This window comes from Piliocolobus tephrosceles, chromosome 13, assembly GCF_002776525.5.
Source record: "Piliocolobus tephrosceles isolate RC106 chromosome 13, ASM277652v3, whole genome shotgun sequence".
In the NCBI taxonomy this organism is placed as follows: Eukaryota; Metazoa; Chordata; class Mammalia; order Primates; family Cercopithecidae; genus Piliocolobus; species Piliocolobus tephrosceles.
Genome location: NC_045446.1, coordinates 12950882 through 12975274, shown reverse-complemented (window position 1 = coordinate 12975274; position 24393 = coordinate 12950882). Strand labels below are relative to the sequence as shown.

The window sequence follows — 24393 nt, the reverse complement described above, 5'->3', positions numbered from 1 at the left end:
GCTCTGCCGCCCAGGCTGGAGTGCAGTGGCCAGATCTCAGCTCACTGCAAGCTCCGCCTCCCGGGTTCACGCCATTCTCCTGCCTCAGCCTCCCGAGTAGCTGGGACTACAGGCGCCCGCCACGTCGTCCGGCTAGTTTTTTGTATTTTTAGTAGAGACGGGGTTTCACCATGTTAGCCAGGATGGTCTCGATCTCCTGACCTCGTGATCCGCCCGTCTCAGCCTCCCAAAGTGCTGAGATTACAGGCTTGAGCCACCGCGCCCGGCCAGCAAGTTTTATAGATACTTTTAATCTCTACCACAGCCCTGCAAGCTGGATACTGTTACCCCCATCTTGCAAATATGTAGCCTCTCATAAACATGCTTTTGAGGCTGAAGCAAATCTGGCTGATTTTCAGAGTGAAAATAAAATATAAAGACCTTTCTTTGAGTTATTTCTAAACAGAACTGACACCGAATGGTCTGAATCACCAGAATCATCTATTTTGGAAAAATCGGATTCATCACATGAATTTTGGCCAACAACTGTTGGAGAACGATGCTAACATCACGCATAGGACTGCTACATTTTCTAGGATTTGACATTTTCGGTTTCCCTGCAAATAAGGAAACCCTGAGGCAGAGAGGATATTTGCTGGAGACCACACATCCGGCCAGTGCTGCAGCCAGGACAGGAGCCCAAGTTGTTTTCAGCCACGACCCGGGCTCGGCCCATGTCTCTGCACAGTTGTGGGCTCAATCTAAAGGAAAGACATTTCCTGTTCTGTTACAGGCATCTTACCTTTCCTTCATGCCTGTGGTTCTCAGCCTGAGTGCAAATTTGCATCACCTGTGAAGTTTTTTAAAAAACACCCAGGCATGGGCCCCACCCTCAGAGATTTGTATCCAGTTGGTCTGGGATGAGTCCCAACACTAGTCGCACCTGGGGTGATTCTGGGGCACAGCCAGGATGCAAAGCCCACAGGCCCCAGTTCCGCTCTCTCACAGTGACTTGTTCTCCCTGCAGGCCATCCAGATCCTCATCGGCCTGACGCACATTTTCTCTGCAATTAACCCTGTGCTGTATTACTATTTTTCTGTGACCTGGCTGTCAGGCTACCCGATCTGGGGAGGATTATCCGTGAGTACAAGGCCATATGGTCTCCTTCCTGGGTCACCAGACTGGGACAAGAAGGAAGTGGAGGAAGAAGGAGCATGGAATCCCATTCCCAGTAATATGACTCCATAGACTAGAGCCAGCCTCCAACCTGCAGATACGGCAAAGGGTTGAAGATCCAACCACCCCTCCATCTCCCGGCCCCAGCAACACTCCCTCCCACCACCACCCTCCCCATCTCCCATACCCCCCACCCAGCCTCTAGGGAAATATTGGCCACAAAGACTCACTATCATGTGCTTCACCACTTCCACCCTCTCTAGGTTCTCTTTTATGAAATATGGATCTGATATGGCCAGGCAGGGTGGCTCACGTAGGTAATCCCAGCACTTTGGAAGGCCGAGATAGGTGAATTACTTGGGGTCAGGAGTTTGAGACCAGCCTGGGCAACATGGCAAGACTCCCCATCTCTACAAAAATACAAAAAATTAGCTGGGTGTGGTAGTGTGCACGTCTAGTCCCAGCTACTTGGGATGCTGAGGTGGGAGGACTACCTGAGCCCCGGAGGTGGAGGCTGCAGCGAGCCATGATCGCACCACTGCACTCCAGCCTGGATGACAGAGTGAAAGCCTGTCTCAAAGAAAAAAAAAAAAAAAAAAATATCTCATATGTAACTCAGAGTACGTAAAGTTGTGTGCTACAGACAGCATCTACCTACCATACCAGTTATGGGAGCCTATTGTAAAACTTCCAGGAATTATGTAAAATGATTGTCAAACCATGTGGTAGCAGGAAGTTAGCTACGTTGGGTATATATAGGACATGGAAATCAACACGTGCTCCAAATCAGGGCCCTTTCCTGCACGGCTGCCACCTTATAAGGCAGATGTTAATCATTTACCAGCAGGCCATTGAGTATATTTCATCTTTCAGAGCTTAAATATTAATAAATCGAACACCCACATGTACACTTCCACTTAGATGAGGTCCCTAGGGTAGTCAAATTCATAAAGATGGAAAGCAGCATGGTGGTTGCCAGGGGCCGGGTAAGGGGGTAATGGGGAGTTAGTGTTTTATGGGGACAGAGTTTCAATTTGGGATGATAAAAGGAGTTCTTGGGGTGGCTGGTTGCACAACAATATGAATTTTCTTTCCTTTTTTTTTTTTTTTTTTTTTGAGACGGAGTCTCACTCTATTGCCCAGGCTGGAGTGCAGTGGTGCCATCTCAGCTCACTGCAACCTCCACCTCCCGGGTTCAAGCAATTCTCCTGTCTCAGCCTCCCGAGTAGCTGGGATTGCAGCCATGCGCCACCAGGCCGGCCAAATTTTTTGTATTTTTAGTAGAGACGGGGTTTCGCCATGTTGGCCAGCCTGGTCTTCAACTCCTGACCTCAGGTGATCTGCCCACCTTGGCTTCCTAAAGTGCTGGGATTACAGGCATGAGCCATCCCACCCAGCCTAACAATGTGAATTTTCTTGGTATTAGTAAACTGAACACTTGAAGGGGTTTGAATGGTAAGTTTTAATTTGTGTGTATTTTACCACAATTAAAAATAATAAAGTTTTAAAAAATGAACACCTGTGTGTCCACCACCTAACTTAAAACACAAAGCATCACTCACAGGTTTTAAATTGTTAAATCCCTGTGAGTGTCCTCTCTATGCCCCCAGAGGTAACCACTATTTTCAATTTAATATTTTAATTCCCTTGCTTTTTTTTTTTTTTTTTTTTTGAAACGGAGTCACTCTGTTGCCCAAGCTGAGATGCAGTGACACAATCTTGGCTCACTGCAACCTCTGCCTCCTAGGTTCAAGTGATTGTCCTGCCTCAGCCTCCTGAGTAGCTGGAATTACAGGCATGCGCCACCACACCGAGCTAATTTTTGTATTTTTAGTAGAGATGGGGTTTCACCATGTTAGCTAGGCTGGTCTCGAACTCCTGGTCTCAAGATCCGCCCACCTCGGCCTCCCAAAGTGCTGGGATTACAGGCGTCAGCCACTGTGCCCGGCCTCCCTTGCTTTTATGATCTGATCATATTTACCTATATGCCTAAGCAACGAGTGACTTGGCTTTGCGTGTTTACAAACGTATATACATGGAATAATTCTGTACCTGCGTGCAGCTGGCTCTTTTCCCCCACTAGGCATTTTGTTTGGGAGGAAGTGAGTTCCTTTGAGGGGTAGCTTCAAGAGAGCTAGCAAAACCCCTGAGTGCCCCTATTCTCCCCCATCAATAATCCCATCCTTTTTCTCTCACTTGAACTGCACAGCCCACTTGTGGATAGAGAGGGCCAGAATCATGATCTATGCCCATTTGCCAGACGAGGAGACTGAAGCTCAAGATCTTCCTCTTGCACTTTCTGGCTATGAGGATGACACCACCACATCCTCATAGCCAGAAAGTGCTGGAGCAACGTCCTGAGCCCAGGCCCCCTCAGTTCAGGGCTCTCATAACTGAACAGAGCTCTTACTGCTTCTGATGTTCATGTTTCCATCACCTGCCTAGCAGCATCAAGGGCTAAATAGGACCCTCCAGCTGGGCCCAGGACCACAGCAGATGAGGCCACAGCCCAGGTCTCCTATCTCCCAGCCCCAAGGCTCCACCCACCACACTACTCAGCTGGTTTTCCAAGCTCACAGTTGAGCATAGGACAGCGTGAGGCCAAATGAGCAATAAATGCATTTGGACGATGACATGTCCAGACAGCGGACTCAAGGAGAATGAGTCAAAAAATAATAATAATGAGACTTACAGCATCCTGGGACAAAATTCAGGTTTTTAGGGGGAAGGAAGGTGTTAGCCTAGACCCACAGGAGTTTGAGTATCATGGTATTTAGTATATTTGGTGCCTAACCATTGGGATAGTAAAAACGTTGGGAGGAAATAAACAGATTTGCACATTTTGTGAAACAAGGTGCATAGAACAAAAGATTGAGAAATGTGTCTCTGAGTGGACAGCTGTCTTTTTTAACATGCTGCACAATTGGTCATTCTGTTTCTTTTTTCTGTTTCGTCTACATAGTATATTATATCTGGATCCCTCTCAGTATGGGCTGCAAAGGACCCCAGTCCTTGTGTGGTGAGTTACAGCGCTGTCTTTGATGATTCCTGAGCGTTGGAATTTGACTCTCTACCAAACATTGTAAAAGGGGACTCATAGTAGTGGCATGGCCTGGCCCTGGCCCTGGCCCTGGGTACAGTGTGTTTCCAAACCTTATTCCAGTCAATCCCCACCACTCTATGAAGCTGTATTATCCCCATTTTTCAGAGGAGAAAACTGAGGAGCAGAGAGGTCAGGTGGCTTGCCTAAGATCACACGGTGAGTACACGGCCAAGCTGGGATTTGACCCCAGAGTTCTCTGATTCTGAAACTGTTCCTTTTTAACTATTGCATTTTACTATTCAAAAACTTAGCTCTTCGGGAAACGCATGAGTATTTACACGCAGTGCCTTATGGGTGCTCTGAATGAAGCAGAAAGCCAGGCCTGAGCCAAACAAAAATGGGTGTGCATTTCGGCCATCTCTTTAAGATATTTTCCACCATCCTCTTTGTGTGGACCTATAAAAGTGAGAGCAATGCCTGCCTTGAACAATTTAAAGTCCCAACCAAGAGCACAGGGCCCAGAATTCCCTTGTACCTTTGGAGCATTTATTCTCTGTCTCAGCATCCAGCAAAGTATCTGGTCATGTTTTGATGATTTTTGTTGCGGCCTCTAAGAAGCTTAGGGATAAATTTAGAGCTCCACAATGGCCCTTCTCTCATCTCCTCCCTTCTCAGGTCCTCCTTCCCCTCTCCACTTTCTCTACATGGCTTGTCATCTTTCTTCTGCCTTTTGATGGGAAAGCAGTGGGTCAGCTAGGGGCTGGGTGTCTAACGGAGGGTTTCCCAATTACCAATCTCCAGTCTACAAGGCAAACTCCTGTGGCCCCATGGTCTGCCTTGCTTCACCCCCTTTAGGAAGAGTAGAGTCCTCCAGACACTCCAGCATCAGCCAAGCTCACACCACCCCTTCGTATCCCAACAGAACTGGGAAGTTCCATATCCCCTGGGAAGTCAAATGCTCTCCCCAAGGTGTCTGCTGACTCCTGGGGATCTCCTAGCCCTCTCTTGCTCTGACATATGACTTTCTATTGAAATCTCAACTTCCATTTCTACTTTATACATCTTACAGCTGTCCTGGCCTCAGCCCAAATGTAGAACACGGTCCCTTTCTCTTTCATCTTTCTCTGTCTTCATCCCCATAACTCTCTTAAAGGGAAGCAGCTTGAGTGGGGAATGGATAATGAAGCATTAGAGGATTTCGGCTTCTCAGCACTGAGCAGCAGACCCCTCAGAGTTGAATATGAGGCTTTCCAGTTCCGAAAACCTTCCCCAGCCAATCCTGCCAGCATGCTGGCCCCAGCCTTCCACCACAGGGAGCAAGTCTCCCTGACTCCCTTCCCTCAATTCAAGCTTGGGATCTCTGCCCATTTCTTCTGCAGAGCAGCTCTGCATCTTTGCCTTATGTCTTTCTGAATCTCATTGCCTACCCTCTGCTGCTCAGCAAGAAATTTTCCCAAACAAATCCAATCCCTGCCATAGAAGGACACTGCACATTGATTAAGGAATGATTTTGGGTGGAGATTTGGAGGAAAGAGAGGATCAGGTAAAAACAACTAACTTAGTACTTGAGTGATGAAATAATCTCTACGACAAACCCCCATCACACAAGTTTACCCATGAAACAAACCTGGACTTGTACCCATGAACTTAAAATAAAAGTTTTAAAAGTTTTAAAAAAAAAAGCATTCTCCACCCTGCCTGGTCATCTCTTTTCTGCCCTGCCTTCTCTCTTCTCCGACTTCCCAAGAGTCCCCACAAGCCGGGTTTCAGACTCTTCAGACTCAGCTCCCTGTCTCCTCTCCCTCCTCTCCTGCAGGTGAACAGCAGCATCAGCTTGAACATCATCAGTTCGTTATTCACCTTTGCCGGGATCTTCATTATCATTACAGATCTGATCCTTTACTATGTGACGGTGAGCATTTGACTGCCAGGGCCCCGTGCTGCCAAAGGACCAAGAGGGCTTCTGAGGTTGCTTCCAGAGCAGAATGGAATCGCCCCAGAATTCCATCCTAGTATGACAACCACGACATCCATAAGCTATTTAACCATCACCAAAACCCTGTGCCCTCTGAGGTGGCTGTGATAAACCCCATTTCACAGTGAGGACGCTGAGACTCAGAGAGGTGTAGCCAGTTGACCCCTTCTCATACCTATCCTATTCTCTGCTTGGAGGTAGCAGGTGACCAGGTAAGTGGCCTACGTGGCTGCCACACCCAGACTCACAAGATCACCTGCCCCTACGGGTCTCTCGAGGGATAGCCTTTCACACAAGCAGGAGGTGCTGATGCTAGTTCTGGTCTTTTGATGGGGGGACCTCCAGATGCAGATGCAAAGACAAGGATTCAGGTGCAAGTCATGTATTTCAGAGGTTATTCTAGGAAACCTCTCTAGAGGAGGGAAGAAGTAAGACAAACAAGGGGAGAAAGTCAGACTATAAACAAACGTATTATCTGGCAAGGACTCCTGGAGATGAACCTACCGGGGCCCTGGTAGCCAGGGAATGATATGCTCCTTAGCTATACCCTGTCCTGGAGTGAGGGAGCTGGGGTATTTATCCACCAACTCCCCTCAATCATTGATCAAAAACTGCCCCTGAGGGACATCAATTCCCTAGTGCTTCCAGTCTGCCATGCTCATGGGCAGAGGAGTTTTGTGGCCAAAGAAAGTCCTCAGGTAAAGCCATGCAAATGAAAGTCAGGAAACAGGCATGGAAATATGGGAAGGACATCAGTAACACTGACACAGTACTTAAGGAGGCCTGAAGAACAAGATCGAGAGTAGCTAGCTCCACAGTTGGCTGCAATCTGATGCTCTCTTGGGACTAACCAAGTGGGCAAAGGAAGGCTGGCAGGACACAGGGTCTTAAACCGGATGTGTCTACAGGAGTGAGGGCAGTCCCTAAGGGGAGAGCTCCCTGAAGGACCCAGGAAGAAGCCTGATGCACAGGGTGTAACTTGGTATCTAGGGGATGTGGCAGCAAGGTTCTGGCCTCTTGAGTCCAACATGATGCAACAGGATGTCCCAACAAGGGAGTGGATTGCGGTCATGTGGAACCAAGAGCACAACAGCTACAGATCCTAAAGGTGGTCATTTGGCAATCAGGACCTCTGTCATCAAGGAGCATACTAGTTCAGTGTAGCACAAAGGCACTGGATTCCAACAGGCATTCCAAGCCCTGGGCTCCCCACCCTCTGCTCCAGAGAGAGAGTGTGTAGGGATGAGAGGAGCTCCGTGACCCCTCCCACCCTACTGTGGGCAGGGACCAGGCCTAGAGCACACTGAGCTCTGTAGGGCCCCTTCAATCCTGCCTTAGCTTCTGTCTTGGCAGAATCCCTTGTAGCTCTGAGGTCCCATCCCAACCTGTCAAGGGCAGTATGAGGCAGGGATACTGGAAGATGGCTGAGAAAGCCAGGAGTCAGGCAGAGCTAATGACCCTGACCTAGCTGGTGTCTATCCCCTTCCCAGGCAAGGAGTCCAGACCCTCACACAGGGTTTCCTCACCAGTGCACTTGTTGAAATGTCTCAGTTTGGGTTCTTCCCAGAAGCAGACATTGATACAAGTAGTTTACCTGGGAGAGGAAGCAAACACCAACCTAAGGGGTAAAGGAGCTGGGGTATTTATACACCAAACCCTGACAGTCATGGAGAGAGGGCTGTTCTCAAGAGGCACTCATTTCCTGGAACTTTGAGCCTGTGCAAACAGCAAAGTAGGCTCCAGAGGCCAGAGGGAGCCCTGAGGCAAAGGAATGTAGATGCTGGCAGTTGGAAGTCAGGCCAGTGACTGAGAGGCTAAGGCAAGGGCATATAAAATGGGTGACCCAAGCATCTGCTCCAAAGGGCCACATGTAGAGAGGGTCTCAGGCCTTCCAGGTGAGGTGTGTGGCATTCCAGATGTGGACTGTCACCTAGACCATCAACCCGAAGGACTAAAAGTCTTCCATTACTCCTTGCCTTTAGACGTATTCAAAAGCAGTTTCTGGTGGTCTTCTCCCCTTTGCCCTCCTGGAGTTCATCCTCACTTGCGTGGTCTCACATTTTGGGTGCCAGGCTACCTGCTGCAAACAATTTGAGGTAAGCATTGGACTCTGTTCCAGCAATCAGAGCATGCTCTGGGGTTGGGCATGGGCTGTAGCAAGAGGTAGCCAGAGATCTGGAGAAATGAGGCCCGAGAGAAGGTATATCAGTTAAGTTTTGCTGCATAGCAACCTACCCCAGAACTTAGTGACTTCTGGTTATTTAGCTCTATTTATTCTGTGCATCATCAGCTTGGGCTATGATCAGTGGGTAGCTCTTCTGTTGACCTCAGATGAACTCACCCTTGTATCTTAGCTTGGGGATGGTTGGTTTCCAGGGACCTTCGTGAAATAGTTCACCTCTGCTCCACATGTTATCTCATCCTCCAGTGTGATCACCTGAGCTTCTTTATGGGGAGCTGGGTTCCAAGAGTAGCAAGACACAGCAAGCCCCTACAGGCAAGCACTTTAAGTCACTGCTTGCATCACATTTGCTAATGTCCCACTGGCCACAGTCAGTCACACGGCTGAACCCAGATTCCACAAGTGGAGCAACAGCTCTACCTCTTGATAAGAGGAGCTACAAAGTCACCCAGCAAAGGTTGATAAATATAAGGATTCATAACCAATATTGCAGTCTACAACACTCTTTCCTCCGGCCACAAATTACTCACAGCTGTCCAAGATGCAAAGTATGCTCAGCCCATACTTTGGATGCCCAAACATCCCATCTAATCATGGCATCAGGCTTGAAGTCTAGGATCCAAATCAGATCTAGACATGGCAGAGGATTTGGGTGTATTACTCTTCTTGATTCAGAAACCTATGAACTAAAAAAGCAAGTTCTGTCCCCATATATGCAACATACTTAAGCGACAGAAAAATAGGATAAATAGAATTATGTTATTTCCGCACTCAATAAGGGGAAGAACAGAAGCACAAGATTGTCACTGCTCCATAATAATTCTGAAATCCTAAGGGGCACATATTGTCTTGCCCTGGGGGCAGAGAATGTTTCTTGATTAGGAGTCAGTTTGACTCTCTGGAAGATTCTGCCCATGCCATTGTTCTCTATTGCTTCCTGAGAAGAGCTTTCTAATCCATTGTTCTCCAAGACCTTGACTCCACCCTCTGGACTCTTGACTTCACCCTCAGAAACATGTTTTCTTTTTTCATAAGAAAAGGCCTATAGTTTCTATCTTGCTTTCTCAACCTGCTTCCCGTATTAAGAGTGATCCCCAAAGATCTTTTTGCAGTTTGAGCAATTTCAGTCAGATTTGGTCCAAGTTGGTAATCCTGTTACTAATACAATTCCCTTAAAAACTCCAAGGGTGTTTTATATATCAGATTATGGCTTTCACCATCTGACAAGAGCCACACCTGAGACTGTGTTCTAGACACACTTCTCACTCTAAATCTACCAATGTCTGTTTTGGGATTAGGCTTCTGTGAGACCAATATCTTAAGATTCTTAGAAGCATTTCTGTCTAGCTGAAAGGGTGTAATAAGCACTGATTAAGCTTTTCAAAGGTCTTAACAAAGGGCTGTGTAGACACATCCTTGTCTGATCTTTGTTCTTAGGCCTAGTTTTACTTTGAATGTTATTTATCCATTGAGGACCTTGGAAATTAGAGACAATCTTGTTTTCTAACTCTTCAAGTCCTGGGCTCTCTACTTTGCCTCTAAATACCACTTGTAAACTAAATAGTTCCTTCTTTATCCTCTCACTTTCTCACAGCACTTTATCATATGCAGCCAGAAGTACCCAAATGACATTTTCAATATTCTGCCTGATGATCTCCTTAGCCAAATCCAAAAGTTATTAGACACATATTTTCGTCTTCCAAAGTACAACAGCACTCCACCACTACATAACATGGGAAATCATTTCTCCAGTCTGCTGTGGCACTTTCCTCTCCCCTTTTCCAGACTCCTCCAGCAGTGAGATCACCACTTTTCCAGCCTTTGCTAGAGGCTTACTCACAGCTTCTCCAGCCCCACCTGCCACCTAGTCCCAAACCCAATGCATGTGTTGAATTATTGTTATCTTACTTCTAGCTACCAATTTCTATGTCAATTAGCTTTTGCCCCATATCAAACAACCCCAAAACTTAATAGCTTCTTTAACAACCACTTATTTAGCTCCTGATTCCCTGGGTTTGCTGGGCAGTTCTTCTGACCTCTGCTGGGCTTGCCGTGAGTCTGCAGTCAGTTGGTGAGTTGCCTGATGGCTGGATGATATTGGGCAGTCCCACATGGGTGTCTGACTGTTTGCAAGCTGGTAATCAACAGGGACAACTGGACCACTTGTCTTGCATTATCCAGAAGACAGGCCACTCTTTATGTTCAGTGTTCCAAAGAGCAACAAGAGAAAGCAAGCTCCAAAGGGCACTTTACAGGTCACATTCATTGTTGTCCCCTTGGCCAAAGAAAGTCACATGACCAAGTCCAGCATTAGGGAGAGAGGGTCTACCTAAGGGTATGGAAACAGGAGGGAGAAAAATTTGTGGCCATTTTTGTTGTTTACCACAGAGGAAGATGATGACCACATGTCCTTTGTCTTTCAGAACGTGACAGTGATTCCAACTGTATTCAGTTTCAACCCAGCCAATACCGCCACCAGCCCTGTCAACACCACCACCAGCCCTGTCAGTGTTACTGCTGGTCCTGTCAATGCTACCATCGGCCCTGGCAATGTGACCACCGGCCCTGTTAACACTACCACTGGCCCTGCCAAAACTACCACCAGTTCTGTCAATGCTATCCACACCAACAATGTACCCCCTGAACCCTCATACCAAGAAATAGCTGATTTGCACAGAGATAGATGACATGGGATGCCTGTCTCAATGACAAGGGGATACACTGCAGCAGTATCGTTCCTTCTCCCTGAAACTTCCATGACCATGACCCTAGCCTTGTTGCCAGATTGAAATGAACAAGCATTTCCTCTCCTCTTCACTCCTAAGCTTCATTTTTGCTTGTTATCGATGTCTTTTTTTTTTCATTCATAAATAATTTTCCTTTGGCCCTCAGCATATTTTATCCTTGGCAAAGTACAGGGTGCATTTTGGTTCTGTGGTTCCTAATGTATGCTCACTGTTGAAAAACCAGTTCTAAATCAGTGCCTCAGCCATGGAATTCTTGTAGGTACAGCTTTTTTGCCCAGTCCCCAGTTCTAACTCTGACACGGTTCTCCCCCACAGAGGAGAGGGAGCAATGTGGAGTGTGTTCAGTATTCCCAGGTATAGGGGGGGAGGAAAATCTTTGTGACCTAGAGTTTAAACTAGACACCAAAAATACAATTCACAAAAGGAAAAAAAAATCAGTAAGTTGGACTTAGAATTAAAAACAGTTGCTCTGTGAAAGAGCTACCTAAGATAAAAAGTCACAGCCTGAGAGAAAATATTTGCAAATCATGTATCTGACAAAGGATATGTTTCCACAATATATAAAGAACTCTCTAAACTCAACAGTATTAAAAAAATCTAATCACAAAATGGACAAAAGGCTTGAAGAGAGGTTCTAACAAAGAGAATATAGGGTTGCAAATAGGCATATGAAAAGATGTTCACTGTCATTAGCCATTAAGTACAATGAAATACCGCTACACACCTATTAGAATGGCTGAAATTAAAAATACTGATAATACCAAGTGCTGATGAAAACAGAGCAACCGGAGGTCTCAGATGTAATTGGCACTGCTACTCTGGAAAACAACTTGGCCGATTATTATAAAGCAGAGAATACACTTACCATGTGACTCAGAAATCTTGCTCCTGGGTGTTTATCCTAGAGAAAATAAAACTTACTTCCACATGAAATGTGAATGGCAGCTTTATTTGTAATAAACACAAACTGGAAACAACCTAAATGTTCTTCACTGGATAAATAATGGAAAAGCAAACTGTGCTACATTCATACAATAGGATACTTCTCAGCAGTAAAAAGGAACAAGCTATTGATGCTGTGGGGGAAGCAAAACTTTACCTCTACCTGTCTTCATCTTTTTTTTGTTATTGATGTCTTTTTTTTTTCGTTCATAATAATTTTCCTTTGGCTCTCGGTATCTTTTAACCTGGCAAAGGGCAGGGTGCATTTTTGTTCCGTGCTTCCTGATGTGTGCGCACTGTTGAAAAACCAGTTCTAAACCGGTTCTAAATCAAGCTAAAATAGGTTTTCAGCTGCGACTGTTTAACAAAAAGACAGGTTAACAAGACAAACAAGTTTAATTAGCCCACGCAGCACACATCACCTGCAAAAAACCTCAAGGAAAACTAACTCGGAGCGGTGACTTAGAATCTGCTTACATAGCATCTTCCCCAAAGAACAATGGATTTGTAGAGAAATGACAGGACAAAGGAAAGCAGTTTTGGGCCTTCAAAGGCAGGAAAACGGTGGGAAGTTAAATATATGGAAAGAAACTAATGGAGTAAGGTTTGCTTACGGTTTCCTCTGGAGCCATTTCTGGGCTAATTAGAGTCTAGAGTCTTCTGCAGCAAAGAAGAATTTATATCCTGCCTTAGGCAGAAAAGGAAGAAGATAGAGGGAACTTCTCCTGCATTTGCTTGTTCTTAATTGCCTTCAGCTTGAAATACTTTTTATGTCAAAGAGGCATATTTAGGGGTGACATAATCTGGTTTCCTTCAATACACACAACAATTTGGATTTCAAGGACATGACTGAAAACCCCAATCTCAAAGTATAGAATACTGCATGACTCCATGTATATAATATTCTCATAATGACGAAATTACAGCTTAAAAAGGAACGAATTAGAACATCAAGAATAATAGCAGTGGCCAGGCTCAGTGGTTCACGCTTGTAATACCAGCACCTTGGGAGGCCAGGGGTGTGGATCACCCGAGGTCAGGAGTTTGAAACCAGCCTGGCCAGCATGGTGAAACCTCGTCTCTACTAATAATACAAAAATTAGCTGGGTATGGTGGCGTACGCCTGTAATCCCAGCTACTCGGAGGCTGAGGCAGAAGAATTGCTTGAACCCAGGAGGCGGAGGTTGCAGTGAGCTGAGATAGTGCCATTGCACTCCAGCATGGGTGACAAGAGTGAAACTGTCTCAAAAAAGAAGAAGAAGAAGAAGAAGAAGAAGAAGGAGGAGGAGGAGGAGGAGGAGGAGGAGGAGGAGGAAGAGGAAGAAGAAGAAGAACAGCAATCACAATAATATAGCAACAACATCTGCAATGGATTGAAACACATAGCTCATCATGTTAGAAAGAAAAAATCTGTGATCATCTTTGGAGATTGCTAGGGTGCACCTATTGTTCTAAAAACTTGTAAATAACAGGAAAGAATCAAGCATTCCAAAAAGCAAAAGCAAGGAAAGAATCACTCAGCCTATGGCAGCCAATCACCGAGGAAGATAAGTAGGTCATCAGCTAGGATAGCACAGCAATGGGCAAGAAGACGGTAGGGCTTAGTGCTGGGCTTAGAGTCTGGACATTTCCATTTTATCCTGCTGCTCCTGTTCTTAAATTTCAGCATTCCTTGCTTCGTCTGGGCCTACAGGGTTGCTGATGTGAGCAATGATCAAGCCACCATAAAGAAATGGACTGTTGCACTTAGCTATTGCCACAAAAGTTCTGTAAAACCTCAGTGGCATCCCAAAAGAAGCATTTATTTTTGCTCACGAGTCTATTGGTTGACTGGGCAGCCTTCCTGATCTGATCTGGGCTTGGCAGGACTCATCCATGTGCTTGTGTTCAGTTGAGGGTCAGCTAGGTAGCCCTGCTGACCTTGAGTGAATATGTGGGGCCTCAGTGGGGACAACTGGGCCAGCCTGGCTGCACTCCATGTGTCTCGTCCTCTAGCAGGCTGGTCCAGGTGGTTGCAGAGCTTCAAGGGAGAACAGAAGCAGCTCAGACCTGACACATGGCCACTTCTGCCTTGTTCTATTGGCAAAGGAAGCCACGAGGCAGCTCAGTTTCAAGATTTAGCAAAAAAGACTCCATCTCTAGCTGCAAGAGGTGTGGTCCTGGTTCAGCTGAGAACTGGTCCAGTCATGGGCATCCAGACCATTCCCTGTGCCATCCTGAGCCCTCAGGTCCTGTGTCATCTCCCTGACTTTGTATGGAGGCATGAAGGGCAATTTTGGTGAGAACTTGAACCCAGAAACTGATGAACAAATCGCTTCACCTGCATGTGCCACTCCAATATCACTCCATGTGTACACTCACACTAACGTGTGTGCACACAGACACGTGCACACATTCACACACACGTATGCACATACTCATGTGTACACACAGGCACATGGGTGTATACAGACTTACACGTGTGTGTGCACACTCACCCATACGTGTTCTCACACACGTGTGCACAGGCACGTGTGTGCACACACCTTACACTCAGATGCATGCGCACACACCCACATGCTCATGTGCACACGCACGTGTGCACACACTCACACCTACACATGCACATTCACACTCACATCCTCACATGCATTTACACACACGTGTATGTGTACACACATTCACGCCCACCCTCACACATTCACACACCACACACATCCACACACACACTCACATCCACATTCACACACACCCACACTCACATGCACTCACATGTGTTCACACACACGTGTGCGCATGCTCACACACCCCTATGCTGCACCATTGGGAAATTGTGGGCTCCCTGGCCTCCAATCTAACACTGGACAAGTCCAGTTGAAGAAAGCCAGGTGGCATCTGATTACTCAGTTTCCACCTCTCAGCGGCAGGAGGATGAAGGCCGTGTGAATCCCTGTCCCAGCTCTGATGCTAACTGGGGGACCCCAGCAGGCAACTTGCCTCTCTGGGCCTTGGTTTCCCCTTCTGTAGATTGTAGGAAGGGATACAGATGCTCTCCCTGGGCCTTGTGGCCTGGTGGCCGATAATTCCACAAGCGGCTTCCTCCGCTCCCTCGGTTGGGCCATAGGACAGAGGCCTCTGAGCCAGGAGGGACCTGAGAACTTCCCAGAGGTGGCAGCTCGCAAGCAGAGTGGATTTCCAAGCCCCACGCGAATAGCAAGGATTTCACATGAATATGTGTGAACTCAGGAGAGTTGACTGCAGGAGAGCAGAGGCAGCCGGGAGCAAGCGGCGGCACAGCAGCGGTGGCAGCACGGTGAGTACCCTCCGCCCTTCTAGGGGGGCAGTCCAGGCCGCCCAGCCCCGAGGCGTAGCAGGGGAACTGGCGCAGGGGCACCTGGGATCCCCGGGAGAGGAAAGAAGTAGAGCTGCTCATCAGAGGAGGGTGCGGCCCTCCCCGTGCGTCTTATCTCCCACCTGGCACTAAGGGGCTGGAGGGCTTCCGGGGCCCTCTGAACTCCTGGCCTCCCACGGACAGGGAACCACCAGCCCAGAACCCATGGGCCCCATTGCACAGGTGAGTGGGGTAAAGGAGGGGCCTCTGTCTTCTCTCCTCAAAGCCAGGGGCTGAGATGACTCAGGCATCCCCTAGAGACCCTCGGGCCCTAACCATTCTCCCAGGGAAATGGAGTGCACGGACTGGGCAGAAAGGTGATACCCGCTCAGATGCAGGCACCTTGCAAGAAAAAGAGAGGTACCCGGCAGGGCTTCTTAGCTGGAAAGGCGCCGAGGGGCAAATTGTTTCACCTCTCATTTATAGATGAGGAAACAGAAAACCCAGGCAGGAAAGGGGCTGTCCCTGCACCTGGCCCTTAGTGAGGATGGAGAGCACAGTGGCGTAGAGGAGAACCCGGCCAAGGGGCCAAGCTTGGGGAATGGGAAGGGAGGGGAGGCCTGCGTCCATCATCGTGTGTTTGCATCTGTTGGCGTCGTTTCTAGACCTGTGGGGCAGGTCTAGGCTGTCCTGGAAGGGCTGAGATAGGAGGAACTCCGGCCCAGCCTCCTGGCTCTGGCATCCAGATAGATGCCATGGGGTCAGACTTAGACAGAAGGGGTGAATTCCTGCCTGATCCACAAAGTGGTGGGGCCACAGCAACCAATGGGCAAAGTAGATGGAGCATCTTCAGGAGCCTGGAGCACCCATCACCCTCACAGCCACCCATCTGGCAGAGGGGGAAGCTGAGGCCCAGAGAGGCTAAGCAATTTGCCCAAAGTCATGCAGCTGGTTAAGCTCATTGAATAGTAGGGTGGATTCTTACCAAGCTGATCCCAAGGCCTATAGCTTAACCTCTAAGCAAAACTGCCTCTTCTCAGACGTGCAAATGTGCGGGTCCTCCCCACCCAGATGCACTCCTGTGAATTTTGTACAAGACACCTTCTCTTCCAGCTGGTAATGCCCCATTCCAGGCAGCAGCTGCAGTCCATGAACAAAGCTGCTTCTGGCTCTTCATGAATAAAGGTGATAAACAGAGATGCTTACAAGACAAGTCCTGGCTGCTCAGGGTGGCTCAGCCTAGGACTCTGGGGCAGCCTGTCACTGAATATCCTGAGCTCAATTTCCTCATCTGCAAAATGGGAATACTAATAGTACCAACCTCATAAGGGTATTAACAATAATAGAAGCTGAAAGGCATGGCATGCCTCCTGTGTACCAGGCACTGTGCTAGGCGCAAGTTTGGGTATTAACTCTTTTAAAACTCACAGCAACCATAGAAGGCTGAAATTGGGGCAGTCCCGTGGCTTTTCTGACTGCACTCAGACAAGACAAAGAGCTGTGATCTAGTAATTAAAGTGTTCAATCTTGTGTTATGTCACGACCTGATTTGGGGCCCCTCGGTTCTCAGCTCGGGCACATGGCGGGTGAGAAAGGGTGTCTGATGGACTTCCTCTCCCTTTTCCCACCGGATTTCCCTCCTCCTCCCCAGGAACTAACTGTGGTTTCTGCCCTCTCCAAGGCTGAATAATGGGGAAAGGGGGGAACGGGGTAGGAATGCATGCTTTCCTGATACTGTTGGAAGCTAGCGTCACCTCCCTAAGGCTGGCAGAGGAAAAGCTGACTTCTCTGCAGGGGTTTTCATGGGTTCTATGGAGATGCCCCTCACACATGGGATCTCTCTCCTGTGTACCCCCCGCAAAAAATTCCTCCCTCAACTCAGGAATCTGGCAGGTCCACTATGCAGGCTGTACGTTGAAATCTCTTTCAGGAGTCTCCTTAAAGCCAGCCTCTCTGCCTTGTCTTAAGATGAAGAAGGATGCATCCCCCTCCCCAATATACAGTGCTCAAATGATTCTGTAAGTTCTTTCCTAAAACTCCCTCTCAATCCCCACTCCCAGCCCCATGGGGGAGGTGCAAAAGGCATCTAGCAGGTTCTTAGCCACCTGCTTTCCGCATGTCCCACTGGTCCGTCTGCAGCACAGCTCACCTCATTACCTGGTCTCAGCTGAAACCTCCCTTTAACATCTCTGACAAATACATCAGCCTTCAAGTCCCACAGCCTGTCCCATCCTCCCACACTGCTATTTCTAGCCCTTGGTTTACTGGTCTGCAAAATGGGCTGAGTAACACTTACCTTACAGGGCTACTGGATGGTTCTGTGGTCTCATACAGGTGACGGCTCTTTATAAACTGTGAGAGGACTATGCATATGAGGGGCTGTCACTACCACTGCTCCTTCATTGGGTGATGACATGCGTTTTGGTGATGTCTGCGTATTTTCTGTGTCTCTGCTACAGGCGGCTGTTCCTCTGGTGCATACCTTGCAGATTCCCAGAAGCAGGGGACGGTGGCTTTCCCTCCTCCCCCTGTCCGTCCCTGACACACATGCATTTGTGTTTTGGGGCATGCTGACTGATGGGTTAGTAAGAAAAAGAGAGTCCTCCTTCTGGGTAGCACAGAGCCAGGGCATGGGCCAGGTAGCCTCTGGAATGTGGTGGATGGGTTAGTCCCTGGCCCCAGGGTGCAGAGGTGCTGGTGGTGGCTGCAGAGGGCTAGGAAGAGAGAGGAATTTGCAATCTCAGGAACTATGTGACACTTTCATGCTCATGATTTCACTTAACCTGTCTGTTGACAGGGAGCCTATTTTTGTAGGTGTTTTCTCCTGAGGATCACAAGGCCTCCCTTTTCTCAAATTTCTCACCACTCGCTCAGGAGAGATATTGTTAATTATACATGTGCTCCCTTCTGGGGCTGTGCAGGCCCCATCTGATCTGAAAGCCCAGGAAGAGCCCGGCTGAACGGCATGGGGCTGGTCCTTCCCCACCCCAGAAGGTCCACAAACCTGCCCACACACCACTGTGGGTCTCAGACGCAGTGCTCACCTGTCTGTAGTGAAATGACAGCTATATGGGCAGAGTGGTGAGGGGCTCACCAAGTTAAAATTGTTTCATTTAAATTTTAAGGTTTTGTGTTTGTATCTTTTTTCTTTTCTTTCTTTTTTTTTTTTTTTTTTTTTTTTTTGAGATGGAGTCTCGCTCTATCGCCCAGGCTGGAGTGCAGTGGCACGATCTTGGCTCACCTCTGCCTCCTGGGTTCAAGCAATTCTCCTGTCTCAGCCTCCTGAGGAGCTGGGATTACAGGCATGTGCCACCACACCCAGCTAATTTTTGTATTTTTAGTGGATATGGGGTTTTACCACGTTGGCCAGGATGGTCTCAATCTCCTGACCTCATGATCCACCCGCCTCGGCCTCCCAAAGTCCTGGGATTACAGGCATGAGCCACCGTATCCAGCCTGTATCTTAAAAGTATGTCCTTTCTACTTCTTTGGTGTTAAATATCTTTTCTAGATGATGGTGAAAACGTGGATGACTTTTTGCATGAACTTACTTGGGGAAGTAGAAAACTGGCAGACTCGTTTGGTCCCAATTTGTTTATCATTTGCTGATCTGTGAACAAGCTTTTCAGAACGATTACTCCAGGAGTGAAGTGCAAACATTTGTTCCCTCATCTGACAAAGCCAGGACTCAAAGCCAAAAGTATAGGAATTCCATAACGTCGGCACTCTTCCTACTGAGAGATGGGAGTCTGGGTCCATTCCAGTTCTGCCACTGAGGTGCTGTGCAACTGGAAGGAAAATACTCATCCTCTCGGAACTTCTGTTTTCTTATCTCTAAATCACACTTAATAATCCATGCCTGCCTCTCCCCAGAGTGAGATGCGGGCTGTAAATGTTCATTATTACATCTGAGGAAGGGAAAGACCGATGGGCGGGGTGGGCTCCCCTCACCCCAAATTCTTCATCGTTCTGCCATCTGTCTCTCTTGCCCAGTGTTCATGGACTCCCAGCCAAGGCGATCTTTAGCAGTGTCCTCAGAAACTGTAGAGTCTCCTCAGATGTGTCCATTTTGTGCTGCTGTCACAGAATACCCGAGACTGGGTAATTTATAAAGATCAGAAATGTGTGCCTCACAGCTCTGGAGGCTGAGACATCCAAGATCAAGGTGCCAGCAGGTTTTGTGTCTGGTGAGAGCCCCATTCCTCACTTACTCGCTAGGTGGCGCCTTGTTGCAGCATCTTCCGTGGGGGACAAATGCTGTGTCTTCACATGGTGGAAGACATAAGGGCAAAAGGACCTAAGCTAGTTCCCTCTCTCCCTTTTATAAAGCATGAATCTATTCATAAGGCAGAGCCTTCATGACTTAACCATTTTCCAGAAGGCCCCACCTCCTAATGCCATCATGATGGAGATTAAGTTTCAACATGAATTTTGGAGGGACACATTCAAACCACAGAAGGTGGGGAAGGAGGAAGAGATTGAAGAAGAGAGAAAAAGGAAACAGAAGGAGTGTGGGGCAAGGGAGATGGGGACAGCAGGGGAGCAGGCTGAGGACCCTTGTTTCGGGTCCACGTTCTCCCTGATGACATCCCTGAGTTCCACGATCAGGAGCGCTTCTCCCTCCCCTCACCAAGCCTCCTCTCCCTTGCTAGTCTCTGAGAGCAGGACATCTAGCCTTAATTCATCCTTGCATTCCCAGCCCCGGAACTTGGTGCTCACAGTAAACACGCAACAATTGTTTGTCTGACTGGATTGCAAACTTCTCTTGCTCCTCCTACTAAACTCTAAGTCCTTTGAGGGCATGAACTTTGTGTTTTACTCCTGTATGTGTTCATTCCAGGAAAATATGACAACCAGGAGAAACAAAGCTATGCTGCTATAACAAACAGCTCAGTGGCTTAACACAACAAAGGTTTATTTCTTCCTTCTGTTCTATGTCTCCTGGGGGCTTTGCTCACTCAGGGACCCAGATGGATAAGGCAGTTTCTGCCTGGAACACTGATAGTCACTGTGACAAAGGAAAAAAGAGCCCTGCAGAGTCACACGCTGACATCTAAATGCTCCACCCAGAAGCTATGCGTTTACCAACGCTGTCCCGTGCCCACTTTGTCATCCAATATAGGTCAGACCTATCACAAAATAAATGGCACAGAGGCTTCCCGGAAGACACACATATTTTGAGCACAGAACAGTGAGGCAGAGCCCTTATCAGCCAAGAGCGCTTGCAGAGCCACGGAGAATCTGCTGCACAATCTGCAAGCTGGTGCTCTCCTGAACGTGCACAGCAGCTCTCAGAGCACTGGGAAGCAATGCACATCCACAGTCCATTGTAAGTCACTGGCTTAGGTATGTTATAGTTAACAAAACATCTCAGCCGCATCGCGTTATAACAAGTCACGTTGTAAGGGATGGAATTTATCAAGTTGGTGTGTGTTCTTTCAGTCTAGTTCACACCAAACCCTGTGAGATTGGTACCAGTGGCATTATCCCCATTTCACAGGTAAGGAAACTGAGGCAGAGGGGTGACCCTCTTGCTCCCGTGCCTCACAGTAACCGGAGGAGCCAGAATTCAAACCCTGGCTTCTATCTCAGACCCTTACACTGAACTGCTAAACTCCTCACCCACCCATGCCAACAAGAAGGATGACTGTTTTCGATTTCATTGTAAAATCTGGCAGATTCACCACTCTGTCGTTTCCTGGTAAGCTCATCTCCTGACACCTGGGTAATGGGTGTTTTTTCCCAAAGTGTTTGCCCAGGCCAGCCACACCTAAAGTGTTGGGGTGCATGGCAACACAGTCAAGCTTAGGTACATGGCATTTGAGGTCGGGACATGGAAAAATACTGAGGCACTGTGTGTATGTTATTTGTGCATGAGAATATAACTCCTTGGCCTTAAAAACAAGACAAGGAGTGGAGTGTGTAATAAGGAACGCTGAAAACAGCCTCCTAAGAATGCGGTTCGAGTGCTCTTACAAGGCCACAGGTGTCTCATGACCCCACCTCAAAAAGCCGTCTAGTGGATGTTTGTGTTTTAACAAGCCCTTTCAATAAATACTTGGCGGATGGATCCTGGGGCGGACTCTCTCAGAAGAGCTGCCCCCACCCCGCCCCCCAGCCCCGTTCAGCTGAAGTTGTCTAAGAACTCATTCTTGGCGTTCACTGCAAGCTATAAGCTCTGCAAGTGGTGACCCCGACGTGATCGTCTTGAAGTTACGCGTGAAGGAGGAAAACTCATCCATTTTCGGGGAATCCCGGTAAGGGCCAGTCCTGACTCCCATCAGGAGGATGGGACCCACGCGTGAAATATCAGGGGTTGAGTTATCATGCGTCAAGAAATGACCAAAGAACAGAAAGTAGTTTTTAAAAACAGTGCAACAGCTGCTTAAGACTAACCAGTGCACTGTAGAGCCTGGAGCTCTACACACGCCTGTGATTTTAATTCGGCAGGAATGCCCTTGGTTTCCTGATCAAGGAATCTTAGAGAGTTAAGGGAGCAGGTAGGTCACTGCCTGAAAAGAGGGTAGGAGCAAGGTCATTTTACTAAGGTTACTATTGTGACCACCTGGACCACTTGGTACACTGGATGTTGTATCCTCTTTATCTGCCAGATTGCGGTGGGTCAGACTGCCCATCTTCTCTGCCTGAAGGGAATCAGGAGGTTTAAAGGAGAAGGAAGAACAGGAACCAGAACAGCGGGAGGCGGCCGGGGGCAGGGGGCTCCTCTCTCTGCTTCATTCCCTTCCGTAGGGCATAAGGAGGATATTTTTTTCTGGTGATGATAAGCACGGACCGGAGCCTTTTCCTCCACCTATAGAAAAGCCATCGCCCTCCTTTCCTCCACCCTTAAAGGGACCTGCATTCATTGGCCCCATTCAGGCAATGGTGCCTCCCATCCCCCATGAGGAGACTGGCGGCCGCCCAAGAGATGGTTCTTGGATAAGACCTCCAGTCAGTGAATACCCATATGGTCGGGTGGCCGTGTCCTTAACGCCGACTCCTCATCAAACTTCCTTAGTAGAGGGGTGCCTCCAAGAGGGACTTAGGAAGGCAGACTCAGGCGCTTTTTGGCGCATTCCCTGTTATTGTTCAAAACAACAGGAGACGGCATGACAGTTTGCCTTTTACTGTCTTCAAAGAGTTAAAGGAAAGGATCCGTGAAAACAGTGTACATTCATCCTTTACACAGGGGATGATTGAGGCTCTGGGAAATGGCTATAGGATGACTCCACGTGACTGGAAAGCTTGGGTAAAAGTTTTGGTTTCAGCTGCAGAATATACCGTGTGGTGGAGCGAGTACAGTGATTTAGCCATGCAGCAGTCCTTGCAAAATCTGGATAATAATATCCCAATACAACTTGATATACTGTTGGGAACAGGGCCTTTTGCTTCAGCCCAGGCTCAGGCTCAAGCAGATGGCCATCTATTTCTTCAATGCTCACAGCTAGCAATGCAAACATTAAAAAAAAAAAAAAAACCATAAGACAATCCCAGGGTTCCTTTTTAACAGTTAAACAGGGTGCCACAGAAACATACATTAAATTTATCAACCGATTGCAAGCAGCAATTGAAAAACAGGTAGCCCGCCCTAAAGCTACCAAACTTCTTATGTTACAATTGGCTTTTGAAAATGCAAATAAGGATTGTCAGACAGCAATAACTCCAGTCTAAGCCACTGCCACTGAAATCAGTGCATTTATTAAAGCATACCAAAATATAGGCGCTACAACTCATCTGACTCAAACTTTTGCTGCAGTGATGACCGGAGCCACATATTATAACTGTGGCCTAACCAGGCATTTGGCAAAAATAACCCTGCTACTGTTTTCCTACCTCTAAGCAAAAAACAATTTCATACTCTTCTAGCTTGTGATCTTAACTGGCAAGTCGCAGTAGCTGGTTTTATTGGTAATATCAGCTTTCATTTACCAGACTCTAAGCTCCTGAACTTCTTACAAACTGTGCCTGTTAAATTTGTATCTATTGTTGTTTCTCAGCCCTTGCTTCATGCCACTACTGTCTTTACAGATGGTTTAGGAAAAACTGGAAAAGTAGCTATAGTGTGGCAAGATGCCACACAGAAATGGCAGCACAAAATGCAGGAGCATTTTAAAACTACACAACAGGCAGAGTTAGGTGCCCTGACATTAGCCTTACAAACTTTTCCTCCCCAAGACGTAAATATAGTTAGTGATTCCGCTTGTGCGGTGTATAGTATTACTCATTTAGATCTTGCACATGTGAAGGGCATTACTAATGAACCCCTACTACCTTCATTTCTTGCAGCGTAAGCGCTCCTCTGTGCCCATCATTGTGGGAAAAAGAGAGATCAGACTGTTACTGTGTCTATGTAGAAAAGGAAGACAAAAGAAACTCCATTTTGAACTGTACAAAGAAAAACTGTTATGCTTTGAGATGCCGTTAACCTGTAACTTTAGCCCCAACCCTGTGCTCACAGAAACATGTGCTGTATTGAATCAAGGTTTAAGGGATTCAGGGTTGTGCAGGATGTGCCTTGTTAACAATATGTTTGCAGAAAGTATGATGGGTAAAAGTCATCGCCATTCTCCACTCTCTATTAACCAGGGACACGATGCGCTGTGGAAAGCCTCAGGGACCTCTGCCCAAGAAAGCCTGGGTATTGCCCAAGGCTTCTCCCCACTGAGATAGCCTGAGACATGGCCTCATGGGAATGGAAAGACCTTACCGTCCCCTAGCTCGACACCCCTAAAGGGTCTGTGCTGAGGAGGATTAGTAAAAGAGGAAGGCCTCTTTGCGGTTGAGATTAAAGCAAATCAAAACCACAATGAGATACCATCTCACACCAGTTAGAATGGCAATCATTAAAAAATCAGGAAACAACAGGTGTTGGAGAGGATGTGGAGAAATAGGAACACTTTTACACTGTTGGTGGGATTGTAAACTAGTTCAACCATTATGGAAAACAGTATGGCAATTCCTCAAGGATCTAGAACTAGATGTACCATATGACCCAGCCATCCCACTACTGGGTATATACCCAAAGGATTATAAATTAT

General features: G+C 47.5%; 2 protein-coding genes across 4 annotated transcripts in view; both read left to right on the top strand.

Annotated features, from left to right (window-relative positions):
* Positions 1 to 11241, top strand: part of MS4A18 (membrane spanning 4-domains A18) — a 14528-nt gene extending 3287 nt beyond the window's left edge. Inside the window, 5 exon segments of the mRNA XM_031936705.1 lie at positions 1007 to 1120; positions 4119 to 4175; positions 6016 to 6111; positions 8157 to 8270; positions 10780 to 11241. Of these exon segments, the coding sequence (XP_031792565.1) occupies positions 1007 to 1120; positions 4119 to 4175; positions 6016 to 6111; positions 8157 to 8270; positions 10780 to 11043 (645 nt within the window). The 3' untranslated portion in view covers positions 11044 to 11241.
* A 10189-nt stretch (positions 11242 to 21430) lies between these two features.
* MS4A15 (membrane spanning 4-domains A15) overlaps positions 21431 to 24393 on the top strand; it is a 20403-nt gene continuing 17440 nt past the window's right edge. For 2 of the 3 annotated variants that reach the window (XM_023215865.2, XM_023215864.2), the window contains exon 1: positions 21431 to 21612. The gene's annotated coding sequence lies outside the window, so the exon portion shown is untranslated. The remainder of the gene's footprint in view (positions 21613 to 24393) is intronic. The other variant, XM_023215866.2, reaches the window with a different exon arrangement.